The sequence below is a fragment of the Hoplias malabaricus genome, chromosome 6, assembly GCF_029633855.1.
Source record: "Hoplias malabaricus isolate fHopMal1 chromosome 6, fHopMal1.hap1, whole genome shotgun sequence".
NCBI classification, from domain to species: domain Eukaryota; kingdom Metazoa; phylum Chordata; class Actinopteri; order Characiformes; family Erythrinidae; genus Hoplias; species Hoplias malabaricus.
In genome coordinates this window covers 33396400-33415966 of record NC_089805.1, presented here as the reverse complement: position 1 = coordinate 33415966, position 19567 = coordinate 33396400, and the positions used below count along the sequence as shown (strand labels likewise).

Here is a 19567-nt window from a genome sequence, read left to right as displayed (position 1 = left end):
AGGTTTATTAAACACAACACGAGAAGCGAGGTCAAAACCAGAAGAAATATTCCAAATCCCAAAAATCAGTACAAGAGAGATAAACAAGTCCAAAAGATAAAAAAGACAATAAGTCAGGAAAACTAAACAGGTTTAAAAAACAGGTGTTTCAGAATTGCAGAAATCACTCAAACTATGCTCTGCAACTATGCAGAAAAAACACGCTAAAAGGGGAAAACTGTAATATTTTTACCTTAAAAATACAGCTTCAAAATCATTGTGATGCTTCACTGACCTATAATAGGGAAGAGCCTCTGTCATTGCTACTCTGGGCTCAGGACTACAGAAACTGCACTATGTAGTGATAACATTTGGAGGAGGTTAGGAACCCACCCCTTTCCTTCCCCTCCCTACAAATTTCAGTACAGTGCTGTAAAAGTTAATTGCACTAGGGGGAGCCCCAGGGGCAGAAAAAAAAACAATATCTTTCCTAGTGTTCCGAAATGAGTAAATAAAACTGTTATGCACAACTGTCCTATGCCATTGTGAAAGTTTATACTTGTATGTTTGCGTCTACATCACTCTAAAATTACATCGCCAAACCACTAGGGCTGAATTTCAAACATCTTCTTCAACCCTATGCAATATAAATGTAGTGGTATTACTTTTTACGAATCTTTAGGAGTGCAGTGTAGAGGAATTAATATTTCTGGACTTCTTGATTTGAGCAACTTGAACCACATTCATCGATTTGAGCAACTTGAACCACAGTCATTGTGGTCTGCATAGACTTGATGAGTTATATTTCTGCAGAGTTGCACATCAGGCCACGCTGCCTATGGCATAGGTACAACACAGAAGCATAAATTGGGTTTAATATTTAGGTGACAGTGACCTTGGGTGTATGTCATAACATACATATAACATAATCCATTGTATTTAATCTTTGGCCATTTCTGCTGTGTTGAGTGTCAGACTAATTAATTATATTCTATTAAAAAGACTGGAAAACCAAGAATGACACTACAGTCTTTTCACCTACAAAAAAATGATAATAGGACATTATAGCCATAATATGTCATGGTACTTTTACTTTCAATACTTAAGTACATTTGAAGGTAAATACTTTTGTACTTATACTAAAGTAGAGATTTAAAACGAGGACTTTTACTTGACTGGAGTAATAGTTTACCTTGAACATCTGTACTTTTACTCAAGTAAATGGTTTGTGTACTTTGCAGGTGGTGTTGCCCAATGGGATTTGTGTTCAAACCCAGCCTGGGGTCTCCCTGTGTGTGTTTACCTCGTGTCTGCATCAGTTTACGTCCACATGTGAATCTTTGATATCCTGTGGTGGACTGGCGCCTGGTCCAGGTGTGTTCGCCTAGTCATCAGGGTAGGCCCAGACCCGCACTCAGGACTAGGGTGACCAGACGTCCTCTTTTACCCGAATATGTCCTCTTTTTTAGGCTTAAAAAAATGTCCGGGAGGAATTTCACAAACGTTTTTTTCTTTTTTGTTTTTCTAGACCTTACATAGAATTTCGAGAAGTGTTTCGTTCACAAACTAGTCCCGCCCTCCCCTACTCCGATTGGTTCGCTTGAGTGAGAAGGGGGCGTGGTGAAGTAGCCTAAAATCTTCTGATTGGACGGTCTGACTGTAGAGCTACCGTTACTGGTCGATAACCTTCTCTGTAAACATTTAATTGGTCAGTCTGCACGTCAGTAGTCCTTGTTTACGTCAGGCAAAGCTCATGTACCCACCCTCAGCTCGAGCAGCTATGACGAAACGTAAATGTAAGTTCTCGGATGAATTAAAAAAGGAAATTCCCATGTTTTCCCATGTGTAGCAAATAAAGGTGTAAAAGACCTAAAAGCACACATAGGTTCAGCTAACCATCATCACCCCCCAACAAATATTTGGCCATTTAATTACCCGAGATTTTTCCCCTGGTATGTCATATTAAATGAAGTGTCCTGAGTGAAATACGAAGGGCACTGGCTAAGCTATCACACTTTGAAACCGGAGTGCTCCAAATGCAGTCTCAAACAGGCGTGTTTTTCTAAGCGGGCAGCTTGGAGGTTCTTTCGAGCTGCAGGCAAGCCGTGGGGGGTAAGTGGAGATAAAGCAGGAAGAATTATGTCTAAGCCACATTTAAGGCGTTGGGATGTTGTTTCTTTGAAATAAGTATGTCATTTAGAGACATACTTACTTCCAAAAGAGCTAGGGTTTTAGAGATTTAATCGTTGACCAGAGGGGGGAATATTACTTTACGAAAGCGAAGGACTTCATTTCCCATAATCCATTGGTCGTGCGAGGAGAATTGTGGGTAGTTTAGCTGAGCACGCTGTACCTTGTCTACGTACAAAAGCGTTTATGCTGTTATTTTTCACTTCTGTAACGCTACTGTTGAATCAAGAGAGTCATATCCTCGTCTGCGAGTTCAGGAGCTGTAGACTGTTACTGCAGCGGGCTCAGTAAACCATGTTCGAAGGAAATAGGACAGAGCAGTTTCTAATGGAAGCCTCGATGCTTTATAAAGACACATGTCCAGAGCAGGCTCGATTCCTCATGTGAGTAAGAGTCATCTGTTTGTTTGGGGCAGGATTTCTGTGATTTCAGCAGCAGCCTTCTTCTGGAGCTCTGTATATTCGTTCAATAACAGTCCACATCTAGTACAGTACAGTTAATTCAAATCTGCGATGCATAGTTTAGGCAGTAAACCCTCGAACTAGAGCTGAGCTTGCCCTGGGTCAGGCAGGAGGAAGAAAACTCTTCAGATCACTAGGTTATTAAAGTGACCCTTGTTGTTAAAGAGCACAGTCTCCTAAACTTACTGGCTCTGCAGTAACTCCTGGCATGGGCATTGTGGTGTTGACATACTTGATCTATGCTACCTAACTAGTGCCGTCTCTCAAAGGCTTTGTAATCTAGTGCTTCATAAAATGCTCAGCGATGATCTTAATAGTGTGACAGCATTGGGAAACCCAGACCAACTTACCGCGCCATTTCTAAACTAAACAGGGTGCTCCAAGATCACTAACTGCAGGACAAAGTCTACTTCAGGTGGGTATACTACAAAACATGATTTCTCAATTAGTTAAATAACTTGGGCCTAGAGTTGAAGACAGTCCATTACGATTGTCCTCAGCTCTTTTCTTATTGGACACGTTTGACATGAGGCTTCATCTGAGAAACCCTGATTTGTGGAATACGTCTTCAAGCCAATCGCTTAAGAGGGACGTCTGTTGCAGTGGCGTAGGATCACCGTTAGATGGTGACCTTACGCCAATATTTTAGCTCTATTTCTGGTCTATTTTAGCTCCTGTCGTTTCCAACTTGCACTAGGTCTGCCTGCCAGTAGAAGAAAGCTGCATTTGAATGCTCCGCCAGCTCTTGATTATTATTAGTGGGAAGTTCTGGTTATCCCAAGGGAACCATTAACTTGTGACAGACTAAAATTATTTTACTTTGTATACTCTGCTTATAGCGTGTGGCTCATCCATGCTGACTTTCAGCAGAGTTAGTAATAAACAGCATACACTTTAGACTTTGTGGACTATTTCTCATCCAACATTTCTTCTGAACATTCCTTCTGTGGAATATAAATAAGCCGTATGTCTCCTTTTTCAGCAGTAACAGCTTCTGTTCCTCTGAAGACCCTTTACTCAGACTCAGAATTGTGTGGGGGTTTTTTTCTTCTTCTTTCCCCCTCCCTCAAACATACCATTCCACCACAAGACCCCGAGCTTCTGAATGTAAACAAACCAGAGAGAACTGCAGTTCCCCAAAATCGTAGATGGCCTTTAAGACTAGGCCTGGATTACACAGCATTTTGAATTAGGATTTTTCATTAAAAGGAGTATCTAAACCAGACCTAAGCTTAATCCCTGTCTGAGAAACCAACCTTACATGTTGGAATATTTTATGAGGGTTTGATGACATTCAGCCTAGAGAGCTTTGATGAGGTCTAGTGCTGTACTTCTTCTGTTATGTGATGAAATTTGACTGAAACACCCATCCTTGTTTGATGAGCTACAGTTATTGTATTCACCCATTCTGGCTTTTTTTTTTGGCAATCTACTTTAGAATTCATATATCATTACTGCTTACAAGATTAATTCAGTCTAAATCATAAGTACTTTAAATATCTCTAAATGAAGTGTGAATTAATTTCATTGTGGCCATTCCTGATTAGTGAGACAAGAGTGAGTCAGGCCCTAATCACGTTAGTGGTCCTGACATAAAGATCATAATCATGGTCATAATGCTTGACCGAGGGCAGCAGACCACCACGTCTGAAGGTGCATTTCTCATATGTCCACGTGACACTGCTGTTCTTGTTTTATTTGTGTCCTTGTCATGGTTGACACGTATTGAACTCTGTGTACGCTAGAGTGTGCCTCATAATAATCTATAATCCTCCAACCCAGTCACACGCAAGTTCAAACACTTCTACATCGACATAATTAGTGTGGACCCCTTACTCATCTGCCATTTCTCCTGACATTAATATAAATAGCTATATATAATGATGGGAGTAACTAAGCAATGTTAGAGATGTGTCTACAGGTGGAAAAAACATCTGCCAGTGCAGTAAAAACTCCATTACAGCTATTTTTTGAATATTGTTAGTTGTCTGTAATTTTGAAATTATTGATCAGTAAAGGCACTGATTTGGTCATTTTGAAGGCTTGTGTGGGCTTAGTAAGTGATCCTTATCCCCAAACCACAAGACATGGCTGTGTCTGGTTTGTTCTCTTGTTTATTGTTGTTGTAGTTTTTATTGAATATTATCCAAAAACCCACCCAAAGATGACATCCTTGTAACATACAGGAGGTCCTCGGGTTACATCAGTCCAGAGTTACGATGTTTCGTGGTTATGACACATCTCCCATTTACTGTATAAAGCCTTGTTTCGACTTTTGCGGTTTTGCGTCGTAAACGTCGTAACGCGAACTACGTGTTTGGTGTGCGCTGCGGAGGATAGGTGTTAGGATAGGGTAAGTGCTTACAGTATGTTATTTACGTACAGTATGTACGTATGTTCCGACTTACAATGAAAATCGGTTTACGACACGACGTAGGAACGGATCAACGTCGTAAGTCGAGGACAGGGGGTATTTGGACACAGCACTTAAACTCATCCCAAAGTGCTGAATGGTGTTCCATAACTTTGTAGAGTAGTTCCATGAAATTTGACATTGAGGATGGTGTCTTTAAACTCGTGTTCCACTGGTGCTTTTTTTTAAAATCAAGATTAAAATGTCTGTGTCCAAAATGGGTGTACCAGAAAATAGTCGAATAAGTATTTATAATGAGTGCCTATACATTTTTGCACATTATAAATTTTGTCTAAATATTTTAGTTCCTTTTTTCTCTACATCTGGTTCCATGACAACCAAACCGCATGACATTAGGCTTGTACCAAGGGGATGAAAGCTAGCCAGAGTTTAAAAGTGAATTAAAGACAAAAAGCCATCTGAATTTCTTGTTTTAATCTATTAGAGCCCAACCTGTGTGAGATTTTAGGATGTGGAGCTGATATGCCAGTGCAGAAAATTGCCCAGATATACTGGAATTGGTGACAGTGGGTTTGGCCAAAATGTTTAGCTTCCTGTTTGGATTAATAATAATCCTTTTTAAGATTGAACCTCTTATTTTCTGCAGTTTGCCCCACTTTTAAAACAATGAGGGAGTTGTGGAATCACATAGGATATCTATCCCAGCGTTTACTAACACTTTAATTAAAATCTTTGATAGAGGGACAAGTTTTATTCCTTTCAACAGACATGTAGTTCACTTTATATGTGCTCCCAAAGCACTTCAGGAAATCATTTTATATAATTACTAAAATGTATGTGTGGACATTACTGCTTTTTGATGAAAACATGTAATTGCAATTAAATTATGACTGATCACTTCGTATGACAGGCTAAATGATGTTGTTGGTTCTGTTATTACCAAAAGGGCACTTTTGTATCTTGTTACTGACGTTTTTTTTCTGAAAATACGTAAAACCATGTTGTTGAATTAAATTACAGCTTGAGGCTGGAAAAAGCTTGAGCAGTTCAACTAAAGATATATGACCTAAGAGCAATACATTCTATGCCTTGAGTGGGCACTAACTGAATAAAGTGATATTAACTGATTAAGAAATGTTTAGAAAACATTGTTTAACTTGGGTAATGTGATACTTTTTAAAGACAAAGCATTATTTCAGTTCTTAGTGATTGCTGGGGCCTTACATTCTGTGGGTGCTTACCTTATTCTAAATATTAGACCCTCTACACAGTTCTGGATCCCCTTTGGTGCAAGCACATGGTGTCATTGCTCTGAGTCATACCAAGCCTTTGCACAGGTTACGGGAAGTATTTTGTCAGTTATGTGGACTGTGTCCGTCGATGATGATTAAGTGCTTTGGAGAGGATGCTGAAAGACGCTTATTTAGCAGCTGGAATGATCCCTGTTAAGCCCATTCATTCATGAGGAACAGACGAAGCAGCTGCGATTGGACCACCATGATTTGGACAGTAGAGCCCCAGCCCCCTAAGGACCACCCTGTCCAGGGTCAGGTCACCAGAGACCATTCTGGCCTCTTTGTCTGGGACTGCCCCTCTGTGTACGTTAATGTTATCTGCTGACTTTTGTGGTCAAACTTCGTCTGATCTTATCAAGTGTCCACCGAGAGAGCTGCTATTCTGTTGCTGACACCTCCTACAGAGGTTTTATGTAGTCCCAAGTGTTGTTCAGACTTGAACGTGTACTTATAAGGAAATGCATGAGAGGTATTTTAATTAGTTATGGACCAGAGGCCTTTATGTTGGTGTCACATCCCTATAAGACTTAATGGCATAGATATGCTTAAAGACCACCCTCCAGTCAAGATGAAGTTTTAAAGTTATTAACTTGTCCGTGTTGTGTTTTTTGTATATGCTGGAAGGCATATCATGAGTGGAGTAAGCAGTCAGCGCCATGGGTGAGCTTTTCAGCTTTGTAACTGCAGTGGCCAAAAGCAGTCTCAAATGGGTAAATGCAGACATGTCATAAACCTATAAAACTAGCCATCTGCCAAAATGAGGGGGCTATGTTTTGAGCAGCAGGGGTGGGGTTTAATGAAGCAGGGGCTATGCATATTTGTAGAAATGAGTGAAATGAATGAAAAATGAATTTGTACACCCTCATTTTATCTGGGGATCTGGGCTTATTTTTACTGGTTGTTAACACAGTAGTTAAACGGCTTTTCTTTCCTGAAACGGAAGCACACACACTGGAAAAATCAGTGCGTTGTTGATTAAAATTATTGTGCTATTGAGTGCTTATGGGTTTATTCAGTGACCAGAGGAGGATTTTAATGGCTCTGACAATATCTAACTGATTCAGACACTGCCGCTTCAGCTTAAATACTTTCCAGCAGCCTATTTTGAATCTGCGCAGACATAAATCAAAATATGATTTCAGTCCAGAGACCTCGTCAATCATTATGATGTATGAAAAAGTGTGAGGACTTTGATTTATTTCTGCTCTATAAGTGGATAACTTGGACTTCTTTTTGCTGTTTCACAGTGTCATTATGTTGCCAATAAGCATGCATGAATTTGTGGGGAGGAGCTGATGGAGCACTGAAGAGAGTGGTGTTTTTGTTTTGCTGTGAGAACAGTCTTTCTCCAAAGTCGCATTGAGTGCTTTTAATATAAATACTGGGGGAAAAAAAGTCAGCTAAGTGTAAGGCTGTGACCATTCATTGGTATACGTTACTAATTTTAATTTATTCAAGGTTAATTAATGGTAAATATAAATGTAATTGATAGTGTTGTGTTACATTATATTTGGAGCAGGCCACTTGGTCAGAACATGAGACGATGTCTGAATGCTTTCTTACCCTCCGTACATATTAGAAGACGACAAAGCGACAAGCATCCAGTCATTTCCTATGGAAAAATGTGATCCGTTGTCGTCTGCTAGTGTCAACGTAGGGTTAGGGCTCAAGCTGCTTGCCACATACTCTGTAAATCACTACTGCTGCATACACCTGCCAACTATAAGGGGTTTTATTATATTAAAAACCACCTGCTAATAGTTTCATAAAAATTGAACCCTGTGCATTTCTCAACCTGTCCAGTTAAAGCATTCAGGGTATTTTTTGCATTATACGTCTTAACTTTAGAAAGGATTAACAAGGCTTGGGTGAAGTGGGTCGTTAAAATAGTGCTGTATTCCAAAAATAAGATTCATAAACAAACACTCTCCTGGGAAATTAAAATCATTATGTATTATTTTGGGATATTTATAAATGCTTTTACTTATGATACATGAGATCTTTAGATAAATAACATGCCTTAGTTTTATTTTTGTAGTGTAATGTATGCATTGTGTCACATTGGTTGAATATTTTTGTTTTCTTTGCAACTGAACAGAATGTTTATGATAGAAACAAAGTTGCGATATGGTGAGGATGTTGGGTGGCTTCCCTCATTCTTTGACCTTACCCAAAGATCTGTAAATCATAGGATATTTTTATGGGTAATAAAACATTGTACAGCTGCAGACTGACAGGACACTAACTATATCTTTTCTTGTCTCTATTTCAGGCAGAGGCATCAGATGACTGGTAAGTTATTTGAGGTAGTTACACTTTATTACTTCAGTGTAATGTATTTACCTCTTTTAAGGTCGTTTTGACCTTGGCAGAGCTTTGTTAATGGACACACCATGTTTATAAAAGTGCATGCAGGGCGTTTTGAGGCAGGTAAAGTACATTAATCCCAACTAAGTCTGACACTGCACTTAAACCCATAAAATAAAATTTGGATCTGCACACACTGGCGTTGGCCATTTCCAAGGCCTAAAGCCTGCCACTCAGCAAAGGCAGATGACCACATATTGGAAAAGTTGTGAGAAATTTTAACCAATACATAAAAGGAATACCTGCTAGCCTCGGAATAGAACATGCTATCACCTGCTGTGTTTAGTTATCAGGCCAAAAGTCTCATGAGGTTCTGTCCTGTGTTTTAGCTGCTGCCCTGCCAGAGACAGTGCTCTGCCCCTTCTGCTTCCAGTGGCGCCAGCCGGGTGAATGCCACATGCGGGTACGGCCCAAGCGTAAGCCATCAGCACTGGTGAACAAGCTGCTCAGGAAAGAAGCGTCACATAAGAGACTCAGCGCCAAAGAAACCAGAGTTCTCCAGAGATTCAAAAAGGCCACCAATTTTCTGGTGAGAATATGTACCTTGCACTTAATGTCCTGAGCACTACACAAGCACCCAGACCTAAGCAGCATAAGAAACTCTGTCTACTTAAAGTTTAGCAGCCTGAAGTGGTGCTCAGTCTTTTAGTAATTTGATGAACTTGGCCAAGATGTCTCAGCTTTGACAGGACAGGGCCATTTGGCTAACATGCAAAATAGTGTAGGAAAAAATGGGATGTCTCTCAAAAATTGATGAAAAATGGAAAACCTTTATTACAGTTAGCAGTTGCAAGATACAAAGATGTACCATGGGTTCAGCGGAGCTAGATTGAACATTGAGTAAAAGAACACAGTATTTTTATATTGCAAACCCGCCTTTCATCTCAGCTCCTCCTAAAGAACACAATACACATAGAACCCTGTCATCTGTGAGGAACTTAATGTGTATTGAGTTCTATCACCTCTTTGTCCAGGCTATGCCCCTTTGGTTGTGATGGCCCTGATTGTCCTCCATATGTTGGTCACCTCCTTTGGTCACAATGAGGTGTCGTGGCCCTTCCTGTTTATTCATAACAAAGGCTTTCCCGTCTCGAGAAGGAAGCTGGCTTGAACCATTTGCCATAATGCTGTTGAGTGTAGCATGGTAAATAAATCAATTTCCAGGGTCCATACTGTAATTTCTTACAATAGCAATGTGCAGACTCTTATTAAAGAAAAAAAAACATGTGGTTATACCCCTTTGCTAAAATGAGTTATTTATATTCCTGGCTGCTTCCAAATTATATTCTTGAATTTTAAACATAGAGGAGCATACATAGATGTGGTGTTTATTTTTCTCATTTTCTTACTAGCTTAATTTAATAAATATTAAGATCCAGTGTTTGGATTCTTGGACTCAAGTGTAATTCTACCTTCTAAAGATTTTACATTTATGCAGGGAGGCAAGGATAGACTTATGCTGTGGAGAGTAATGCTACCACGTTCTCTCTCCTGGCTATCAGCACAGTTGGACATTTACATATTAGTTAGATGTTTTCACTAGAGCCGTATTTTATATGATCTCTGCTGCCTTTTAAGTTGTGTCAGAAATATCATATTTACTGTACACAAGAATGCCACTGCAGTGTCTTATTTACTAATAGGAACTTGGTGTTTTCAAAGAGGCCTCAATTTTTGAATTGGAATTATGTCAGTAATGAAAAGTCATCGTGACTGCTGCTCGTGCAGTAGACAATGTTTTTTAGCTTATTGGTGGTAGTTTTGCATGATAATTCTATATTTAAATCCTGTATTAGTGTTTTTGCATAACTTGCACTAATTTTGATGAGGACTTAAAGATAACTCAGCATTATGCAAAAAATGTGTATGTGATTCAATTATTTAAACAGAATAAAACACCTAATAAGTGTTTTGTTTTTAAGAAAACAAAATAAGTTTTCTTATGGTGTCTATTTTTCTTCGATCAAAAACTACTATGTCCCCTTAACTAGTAATGTCTGAGTATAATGTAAAAGCAGAATGAGGTTCGACCTTATATTCAGAAACAAAAGTAAAAAAAAAAGTAGTTCACACTGAATTCCCATTTTTAACAATAAGTTTTTTAGAGTTTGATCAGGCTTTTACATTTCCCTTGCTTCTCAGGAATGTAAACACCATCATTCTGTTTGTCTGGCTCACATCCATATCATGAGGTTGATAAGTGACACAGCAGAAAGTGGCTGCTCCATCAGCTAAGGGCAGTGGAAATGTAGTGACCCATACAGGGACTGTTTCTGTGCCTCAGGCCAAGAGGGAAAGTATCATCGACGTGTCCCTCTGCATATGTGCCATTGATTCTCCAGCCTCATTAGTATGCTGAAAAGCAGAGAGAATGCTGGTGTGGAAGCCCCAATAGGACACTCGGTTTACATTTCTCAAGACAGCCTCAGGCATGGTACCCTTTCTGAAGCTATTGTTTCATGCTCATTTTCTATGCAGCTAAATACATGCCTTAATTGGACACACAAATGCATTTTTTAAAATTATTTTTTCCTGTTTAAAGTCCATAGTCGGGGGTTGTATACTGGATTATTTAAAGTTGGGTAATGATTCTGGAGCCCAGTGTGAAGTGACTGCTAATTGTTTGTGGGGATTTTGTGAGGATTTTTAACTGAGTAGTTGTAATGGTTCTAACCCCAGTGATATAAAAGAAGTGGTATACGTGCTGTATCACACTGATACATAGTTGTGTGTTACTGATACTGAGATATTGAGGATCTCTGGGGTACAATTAGCTGCAGTGTGCAGATGCTGTTCATAGCATCAGTGCTTGGCACATGGGTGAACTGATATTAGGAAAGTTCATTTTCTTGCTGCTCATTTTGTTAACATTGCTACATGTGTTAAAATGCCACAACCAAATTTTGTCAGGTTTGTAATTGTAGATTAAAAATTCATTTCAAAATATGCTAACAAAGCAGCTTAATTTGAATCCACCCCATAATCAAGGTATAATATGTTTGGACAAACATCCATTATTAATTAGATCTATTGAAATCTTTGGCAATTCCCAGTGCTTCTATTTCACAAAGCATCAGCAGCTTTCCAGCTTTCAGCAGGACCAGCTGGCTCCACTACTTTTTAACTGCCTACAGATGATATTAACATGCTAGCAAGGGTTTTTGTTTCTGGTTCTGTTGTTTTATTGTGTTAGATAATTAGGCTAATACCCTATTGTTGACTAATTCAATAGCGTTTAAAAGTGGTCGCCACAGCCATCATTTTGAATGATTACACATTCAATTTGTTGGTTATTTTGAATATTTACATATTTGCATTCCTAATTTTCCTCTTAGAAACTATGAATTTGATCTATTTAGCCTGTTATACACTATACATGAGTCTTGGCTAATATCCAGCGATACTAACCCTACCCATGATGATGTGTTCTGCATTGTTGCCACATGTTTTCAAACTCCCTAAGTGCTCGATTCTAGGAGTTGACAGGGGCTTTGAAGCACAGCGATGTCTCACCCCATTATTTTTTCCTCTGGAGAGCCCAAAGGGCCCGATGCCTAGTGTAGGTGTGAAAGGATGAAATGACAGAATGAAAGGGGGAAGGCTGGGGGCTGTTTGGCCTTGGAGTTTTAAGCAGTCTGAGCTATACGTACTCTCGACTTGCTGGCGCTACACGTGCAAGTGTTGCCAGGGCTTTAGTGAATTATTTTAAGTGCCCGTTCTCAGGTATATCAATGTCAACAAGCAGGGTTTGCAGGGTTCAATGCGGTATTATCTGCCCTGACAAAAAATGAATTCTGAAAACAGTAATTCAAACTAACTTCATTATGGTGGATTTGAAAGATTAGTGGATAAATGGAGATGCTTTGAAATGCTATCCATCTGGTGTGTACTGAGCCTTTCTAGGGACGTAGTCTTAAAAGTCCCTTGCTGTATCTTGTTTCCTGTACACACACAAACACATCCTTGCTGGATCCGTCCGGCACGTGCCCGTGTCCTGTATTATCACCTTATATGAGGAATGTAAAACAGCTGGGTCGTAGGAATGATGAACTGACCTGTGTCCCACCGCAGCCTCCACATCACCATATATCAGCCCTGAGCCCCTTTGGTTATTATGCTTCAGGTTATCTCAGGAAAAATAATCTGACAGTTTAACTTCTTGGAATAAGCTCAAGGTCCTGCTACTTGGGTTCTTAAATCAAACTCGGCTCCATTACAGAAAAGCTTGAAAATGACCTGTGCTTGGAGACCGATTAGAAGATTAAACTCTATGTAATATGTCCATGCTTTGCACCTACCCCTGTTTATTTAGAAGAGCATAGAAGCAACCAGAATTTTGTTCTTTTATAGGAACACAATAAAGGGGAAAACCACTACTTCTTGATGATACGAAGAAGAATTTCTTTATTAATTCCCTTGGGGAAATTGATTTTCTGAATTTAACCCATCTGTTTTATTGCACAAACAAACAAGCTGGTGAGCAATCTTTTAGTCTCACTAAAAGACACACACACACACACACACACACACACACACACAGAGTCAACTAGAGCAGTGGGATGCCAGCCATAATGCCTGGGGAAGCAGTTTGGGGGTTAGATGCCATTCTCAAGGGCAGGTGGATGAATTTTTCCTGTCTGTCTTGGGAATTGAACTGCCACTCTGGTCTCAAGCTCGCCTTCCTGCCCTTAAGACATGGCTAGTCAACTGTTTAGATGCAGCAGAGGTAGATAAAGATAAGTCAAGTTAGTATAGGGACAGTGGTTATTCTTACAAGGGTTTTTGGTTTCGTGAATTACCGTGTTTAAATTAAATTTAGGAATATTCTTCCAGAAAATAAATATTTTTTTCTGATTACTTAAAGTTTAATATTTAGACAATGTGTCCTATTTGGACTTTTTCTTTCATTTGAGAAATTAGATGAATGCAAGTGGAGAAAGCCCCTTCTGTTAAATAAGGGGAGACTTTTTTGGAGCGGTTCCTAATCAAGTGGGAGTTAGTGAGTAGCAGAAAAGTTTCACAAGGTACTCCACAATGAAAACAAAGTGCGCTGTGTAGCTTGACACTGTCACTTTAAATCTCTGAACATTAAAATGAGTAAACAAGTTATAAGAGAAGGTAGAGCTCTCAAAACGATGTTTAAATATTGTGGATTTATTTTTCTTTCTTTGTGTGGTTTGGAGTTTTTATTTACTTATTTAAAAATCATGGATTTGCTCTTTAAACTGGGAAGTGTATTAAAAAAATACACGGAATCTGCCAATTTTATTCCATGCTTTTGTGCACAATGCATCATCCTTTGAACCATAAACGTACACTCACAGCAGCAGAATCACATTAATCACTTTGGATTTACCCTACCCTTTAGTTATGTGTGACTTTACTGGAACTTCCTAATTGCTTTGGTGAAATATCTACAGTGATACAGTGAGTGGAGCTCCCCCTCCCACATCAGTCTTTAGGCAGCTTCTGATGTGGGTGACATCCTGTTTTCCCTCTGGAGTGGCCTGCCCTTGTTTGGGCAAAAGGGATCAATCGTCATGGAGAGCAGATGGGTCTCAGTGTTTCGATAACGGTGCACACTTACACACACGGTTTGCCACTCTTCTGTATCAAGGGCAGCTCTGTCTAATAAACCACAGCACCAAGGTCGACGCAGCCAGCCTAGCCCAGCTTGCGGCTAGTAGGGTATTTTAGGAACCTGGCCTAATAATAGATAACAAAGAGCCCATCTGCTGGATTGATTTTGTGCATGGGTGTGTGGGGGAAGAGTGTTCAGGAAGCGTGCAGAAAGCTAAGAGCTCCAGTCATGGCCCAGTCCTTTCTGGGGCTTAGCGGAGGCTAGAGAGAAGCTGACATCTTCCAGAATGAGAGAAATGGCCTTAAGAAGTTACCTCCATAAATCCATTTTGCAGGCAATGCTTATCAGTATGATTTTTGTCCACAATTTCCCACCTTGAAAATGATTGGGCATTTAATGTTGAAATAAGCCATGACGACCTGTAGAAAGTGGCATGTATGTGTATGCACTGAGGGTTCTGTAGTTTGCTTGACACTCCAGGAATGACCGTGTAGTCTGCCCAGTACTAAGCTAAATACAGCTTGCCTTCCATTCTGTCTCTCTCACTCTCTGTATATCTCCCTTTATCTCTCTGTTCCTGCCACGCTCTCTGCACAAAGCTGCTGTTGACTGATTTCATCAATCTGTTTAGAGCTGCAGAGGTACATGCTTCTGAGGGCCTGTAGATTCGTGCTGTATGTTCACTGTACCCCAGTCACACATGTGCATTAAATTGCACAGGATACATGGCGGTGGACCACAGCAAATTATGCATGCACGTGAGGTGGAATATGAAAGCAAGCCTGTCCTGTCACTATTTGACTAATGTGTTAATTATAGCAGTGTATTTGTGTGTGTTCTAGATAGGATTTGTGGTAGGATCATCCTTGAGGAAGTGAAGAGTTTCTTTTGATCATTTGAGCTCTGCTCCTATCATCATTCCATTGCAGAGGTTTCTATTACCATACTATGTCTGCATCAACACATGAAGCCTTACATGCCTCTAGTGCAGTGTGGCGTTAATTAAATTCATGATATTTCTAAATGTATCGTGGGACAGAGAAGCTTAAGTATCTTTAGGTATTTCAGGATTAAGTTTTAATACAGGATTCAGTCATATAATTATTCTGAGTTATTTTTTTGACTTCTATGGTTTACATTATAGTTTTTCCCTAGAATTGTTTGACATTGGCAAGTTGAGTTGACCGATTTGAATGTGAATATAGTCTCTACTTGAGAAACCCTGCCATACACCTCTGCAACAAATGTCCAAATATAAATGAATTGTCTTAAAGTATTGTAAACGTTTCTGAACTTAAAGTCATTTTTGTCATAAACACACACACGGCAATGTTTACTGTAGAAAACTTGTTTGAAGCTTTTTTTACTGAAAAAACACTGCCACACTGTTTCTGACATTGTATCTTTACATTGTTACACTGTTCAAGTTGGTTTAGAATACAGGTTTGATTTTAAATCAGCTTTAACCACACACTTCCTTGTCATGTCTTCCATCTGCATTTCATTAGGGTTTGAAAGTCCAAGCTATTTGTTATAACCTGATTTGTTTATGGCTCTGTTTTATAGGCAGATTGTTATCACGGGTTGTAAGATATTTTGGGAACACTTAGATGTAGGCTGAATTTTGTGACTGCATATGGATTGGAACTTTTGGATTTTTTTACAAGCACTTATACATCTGTTTAGTAATCGCTGCTGGCATCACTGGCACCTACAACACAGAGCTTTACTGCGTTTAAACCAAGGACTGCAGAGTCCCCTTTTAAGGCTCTATTTGTTCTCTCCTGCACAAAGAGTGAAATTTTCTTTGTTGTGTATTTTTTTTTCTCAAACAAAACAATACGTGTTTAAAAAATAAAGTATGAATTAAGCGTTTAATGTGTCAAATTGTGTTGATTATGATAATTTTTTCTCAGAAAGTGGCCATTTTTCTTGGATATCAATTATTCACGTGTTTGTCATGATTAATTTCAATAATATATTAATTAATAAAGCAAAGTAGGAATTACAAAGCTGGGGATTCCCTATTGTTTGTAGATTATTGATTAAAATGTTGCTTGATAACATCCCAGAACAGTCTCAGTCTTATAAAAATAGTGGTGATTGATGTACAGTGATCTAAACAATTTTGTCAGTTTGTTGATCATAGTCTTTCTAATGCTTTGATCTACTGCTGCTTTGTTTAATGGAAAAAAACATTGTTGTTTATTTTTGCAGTATATTAAGCTCATAAGGAACAGGGCTTTGATAACCAATGAGAGCAGGGAATTAGTCACTGTTACCACCTCCTGTGAGCTGATTGGATGAATTCCTGCAGCTGAGCTGCTTCTTTATATTGTCATTCACACAGTCTGTTGTAAACAGTCACACAGACGACCTGTATCATTCGTATTCAACACCAGCATTCATGGCTACCTTTGTCTCGGTGAGTTTTGATTTTCGATAAAGACTTTTGCCTGTTTGTATCTTGTGGGACTACCTGTTTGACATATCTGTGGTGTATAAATTGGTCTGTAAGTATCACAGGTTACATCATTGCTCATCCTAAGTTGGTATGCATCCTGTTGCTTAATTCTGGAGAAAGTATTTAGGGCTGGTGCTAAGAATGGGGCTCAGGCTGTTTATGATACTGTCACTAATGCTTACACAGGAGGTTCTGGAGATGGACATCTTCTTAGTTTAGTTCATGGTCATTGTTTTGTTGTGAAAGAAAAAACTGAATGCATTCTCTTCACTTTGCCTTTCTAATTGATCAAGTTCTTTACAGTTGGGAGAATCATTGCCTTAGGTTTTATAGCGGGTCAATACTTAAAAGTTTGTATAGGTTTGTAACACAGAAAGGGGTCCTAAAGAGATTTAAAATTCATTTCGTCTTTAAATGGTTTAAATAATAAAGTTGTGAAACAAATAAAGTAGGTGTTTTTGTGAAGGTGTGACTGCCTTCACCCAGTAATGTAGCATCTCATCACTCCTGTGGCTCATATTGTGTTGTAGATTAAAAACAACAGCCCTTAACATTCTGTAAACATTTCACAATTAATTAATCACTAGGTAAAAATGTATGTTTTTTTTAATGTTTTTTTTTTCTTCCCCTCCCCCCTGACAGTGATAACATAATGTAGTATGTTTTATGAGACACACGTTGACCTCTCTGTGATGACTCTGTGAAGTCCCCTCTTCTAGTGTATGCAGATAATGAAATGTTCCAGCATAGCTGCCACTCCACACAGATGATTCATTAACACTGCATACAACTTTACTAAGCCAGAGTGGACAGGAATGAACTAGATACATTCTTGCTTTTTCAGTGATGATGAAGATGTCAACTTTTTGCAGGAAATAACATTTTTAATGTGCACTGAGCTGACTACGAATAATCAGCATTAATGGACATTTGAGATTAAATTGCCAAGGACTTTTTAAAATTTAGTTCAAAAACACCACACACACCACAAGTTCCTGGAAATGCTTAAATAATCATCAAATGTGTGAGGATCATTAAGCCAAACTGAATCACTTTTCAGGCAGATGACATTTTAAGATTGTATAAAAAGTTAGAATTGGAATGTAATTATATCTGTTTATTTATTTTCTCCCATAGATGGCCACCTGTCATGCTTGTAATAAGACATCCAGACAAGTTGGGGTGAACAGGGATTTTTTGGCTGCCTTTTCAAAGACTTATAGCACACCAGTGAGCGCTAGCAAACGCAAGACTCCTCAGTCAATGAACAAGAACACTCCAAAATCTGGAAGCCATCAGAAAACACCAAGCAGAACACCTGGGTAAGTAACTTTACAAGCAGGTTTTTGAAGAGAGACTGGTAGAGCAAAAATAAAGCATTTTTCTAATGCAAAAATGATCCTATATTGTTTCCTTGGGCTTATAAACAAGTGGTTGTGTTTTAATGAAGGCTCAAAACATATTAACTAAATCATTTAAGAATAACCATGAAGGAAAAATGGTTAGAATTACTAAAAATAATAATCTAATAAGATAATGGCATAATAAATTCAGGACTAATGTGCCAATGTCCAGTCAGCTGCTTGTTAATATGTAGTTTATGCTAGTCCTATACACTGATGGTTGTCTCCTGCGTAGAGTTCAGCCATTAACTTTTTATATCCTCTTTAGGTCAAAATCACCTCACACCAGTGACCCCTCAAAATCAGCCAGTGGAAAGAAGTCTGCTTTCTCTCGCCTCAGGAAACTTCTGATGCTTGAAGACAGCCAGCAGAAAAAGAAAGGAGGTCTGAAAGACTTCTTATCCTCTTTGTGAGGGTATTGAGGGCCACAGAATCTCCAAAATGTATCAGGCTCCAGCCTACTTTTGCAGCACTCCTGGAATTCAGAGCAACTCAGAGTGGGGCACGGAGCGGTGGACTGCTGGTCACGTTGTGTATTACAGTGCCACCTGCTGGTTTGGACAAGTCACTATAGCCTGATTTACAAAGTCTAGGCTCCCAATACTTCCAGCAGTCACACTTCCCTCTGGGGTTTCATGGGACCATTCATGTCCCGTTAAAGACTTTGAGAGAACCACACAATTAAATTTACAGCCTTCACAAGGGAGTTAATTACACTTTTTACAGGCTGTCAGTTGTATCAACCAGATTATTCTTCTCAGAATGTTAATTGATGTCTCCCCATTTGCATTGGTGTCTTTGGCTCATCATGTTGGCCTATAGATGGAAGTCTCTTTAGTTCAGTTCTCCTGAAATGTTTTGAGTTTACATGTTTGTGTGATCTTACAATTGAGATCACAACTGTTTTATATTTAAATGCCTTTGTACAAGATATATTTTGCACATTTTTTTTGAGATTCACATGGTCAATGCTGTAATGACAAGTTAAGGGCTGCTAGTTGTTCACATGTTTACATTAGATTGGCTATTTAGCCCTGGAACTATATTGCAAAGACCAAAGATATCTTGCTTATATAATCACCCTTGTACTACTTCAGCTACATGGAGCTTGTGTGTAAATCACTGATTTATATTCACTTCGCAACTTTGTTTTCAGTAAATCATTTGAAAAACGTGCTTTTTTCTGTGTGAGTGGGTACATATTTTTCACTTGTCATTGTAAAATGTGAGTTGTCTTCATATATAAAAGATAAAAATATGATTGTGACTTCCTGACTGGTTTGATTTTTCAGAACTGATGAGTGTGAAAAGACAGGCTGGATTGTGGAAGTTAACTTAGAAACAAGCAGACAGTTCATTTAAAGCACAATAGCACTCCCTTGTGGAGCGTTCCTTAATTGTGAGTGAACGTCTGAGAATAGTGCCTCTCTTGGAGTAATTCCTATCCGTGAGT

General features: G+C 39.0%; 1 protein-coding gene across 3 annotated transcripts; it reads left to right on the top strand.

The window, feature by feature from the left end:
* Positions 1-1960: 1960 nt before the first annotated feature.
* c6h18orf21 (chromosome 6 C18orf21 homolog) lies at positions 1961-19345 on the top strand. Of its 3 annotated transcripts, XM_066675121.1 has the most exons (6): positions 2285-2552; positions 3004-3045; positions 8572-8591; positions 8996-9195; positions 17849-18033; positions 18383-19344. In XM_066675121.1, the coding sequence occupies exons 3-6, from the start codon at positions 8585-8587 to the stop codon at positions 18525-18527; spliced, it is 537 nt and encodes a 178-aa protein (XP_066531218.1). In that variant the 5' UTR covers positions 2285-2552; positions 3004-3045; positions 8572-8584; the 3' UTR covers positions 18528-19344. The 3 variants fall into 3 exon arrangements, with proteins under 3 accessions (XP_066531217.1, XP_066531216.1, XP_066531218.1); XM_066675120.1 differs by lacking the exons at positions 2285-2552; positions 3004-3045 and adding an exon at positions 1961-2091; XM_066675119.1 differs by lacking the exon at positions 3004-3045 and having other exon boundaries at positions 2284-2552; positions 18383-19345.
* Positions 19346-19567: the final 222 nt, after the last annotated feature.

Bases quoted from the DNA above. Each gene is read 5' to 3' on its own strand.
- c6h18orf21 (XM_066675119.1), top strand. From the start codon at position 2,464: ATGTTCGAAGGAAATAGGACAGAGCAGTTTCTAATGGAAGCCTCGATG. The intron at 9,196-17,848 runs GTGAGAATATGT...TTTCTCCCATAG, and splicing joins AAAAGGCCACCAATTTTCTG to ATGGCCACCTGTCATGCTTG. The intron at 18,034-18,382 runs GTAAGTAACTTT...TATCCTCTTTAG, and splicing joins ACACCAAGCAGAACACCTGG to GTCAAAATCACCTCACACCA.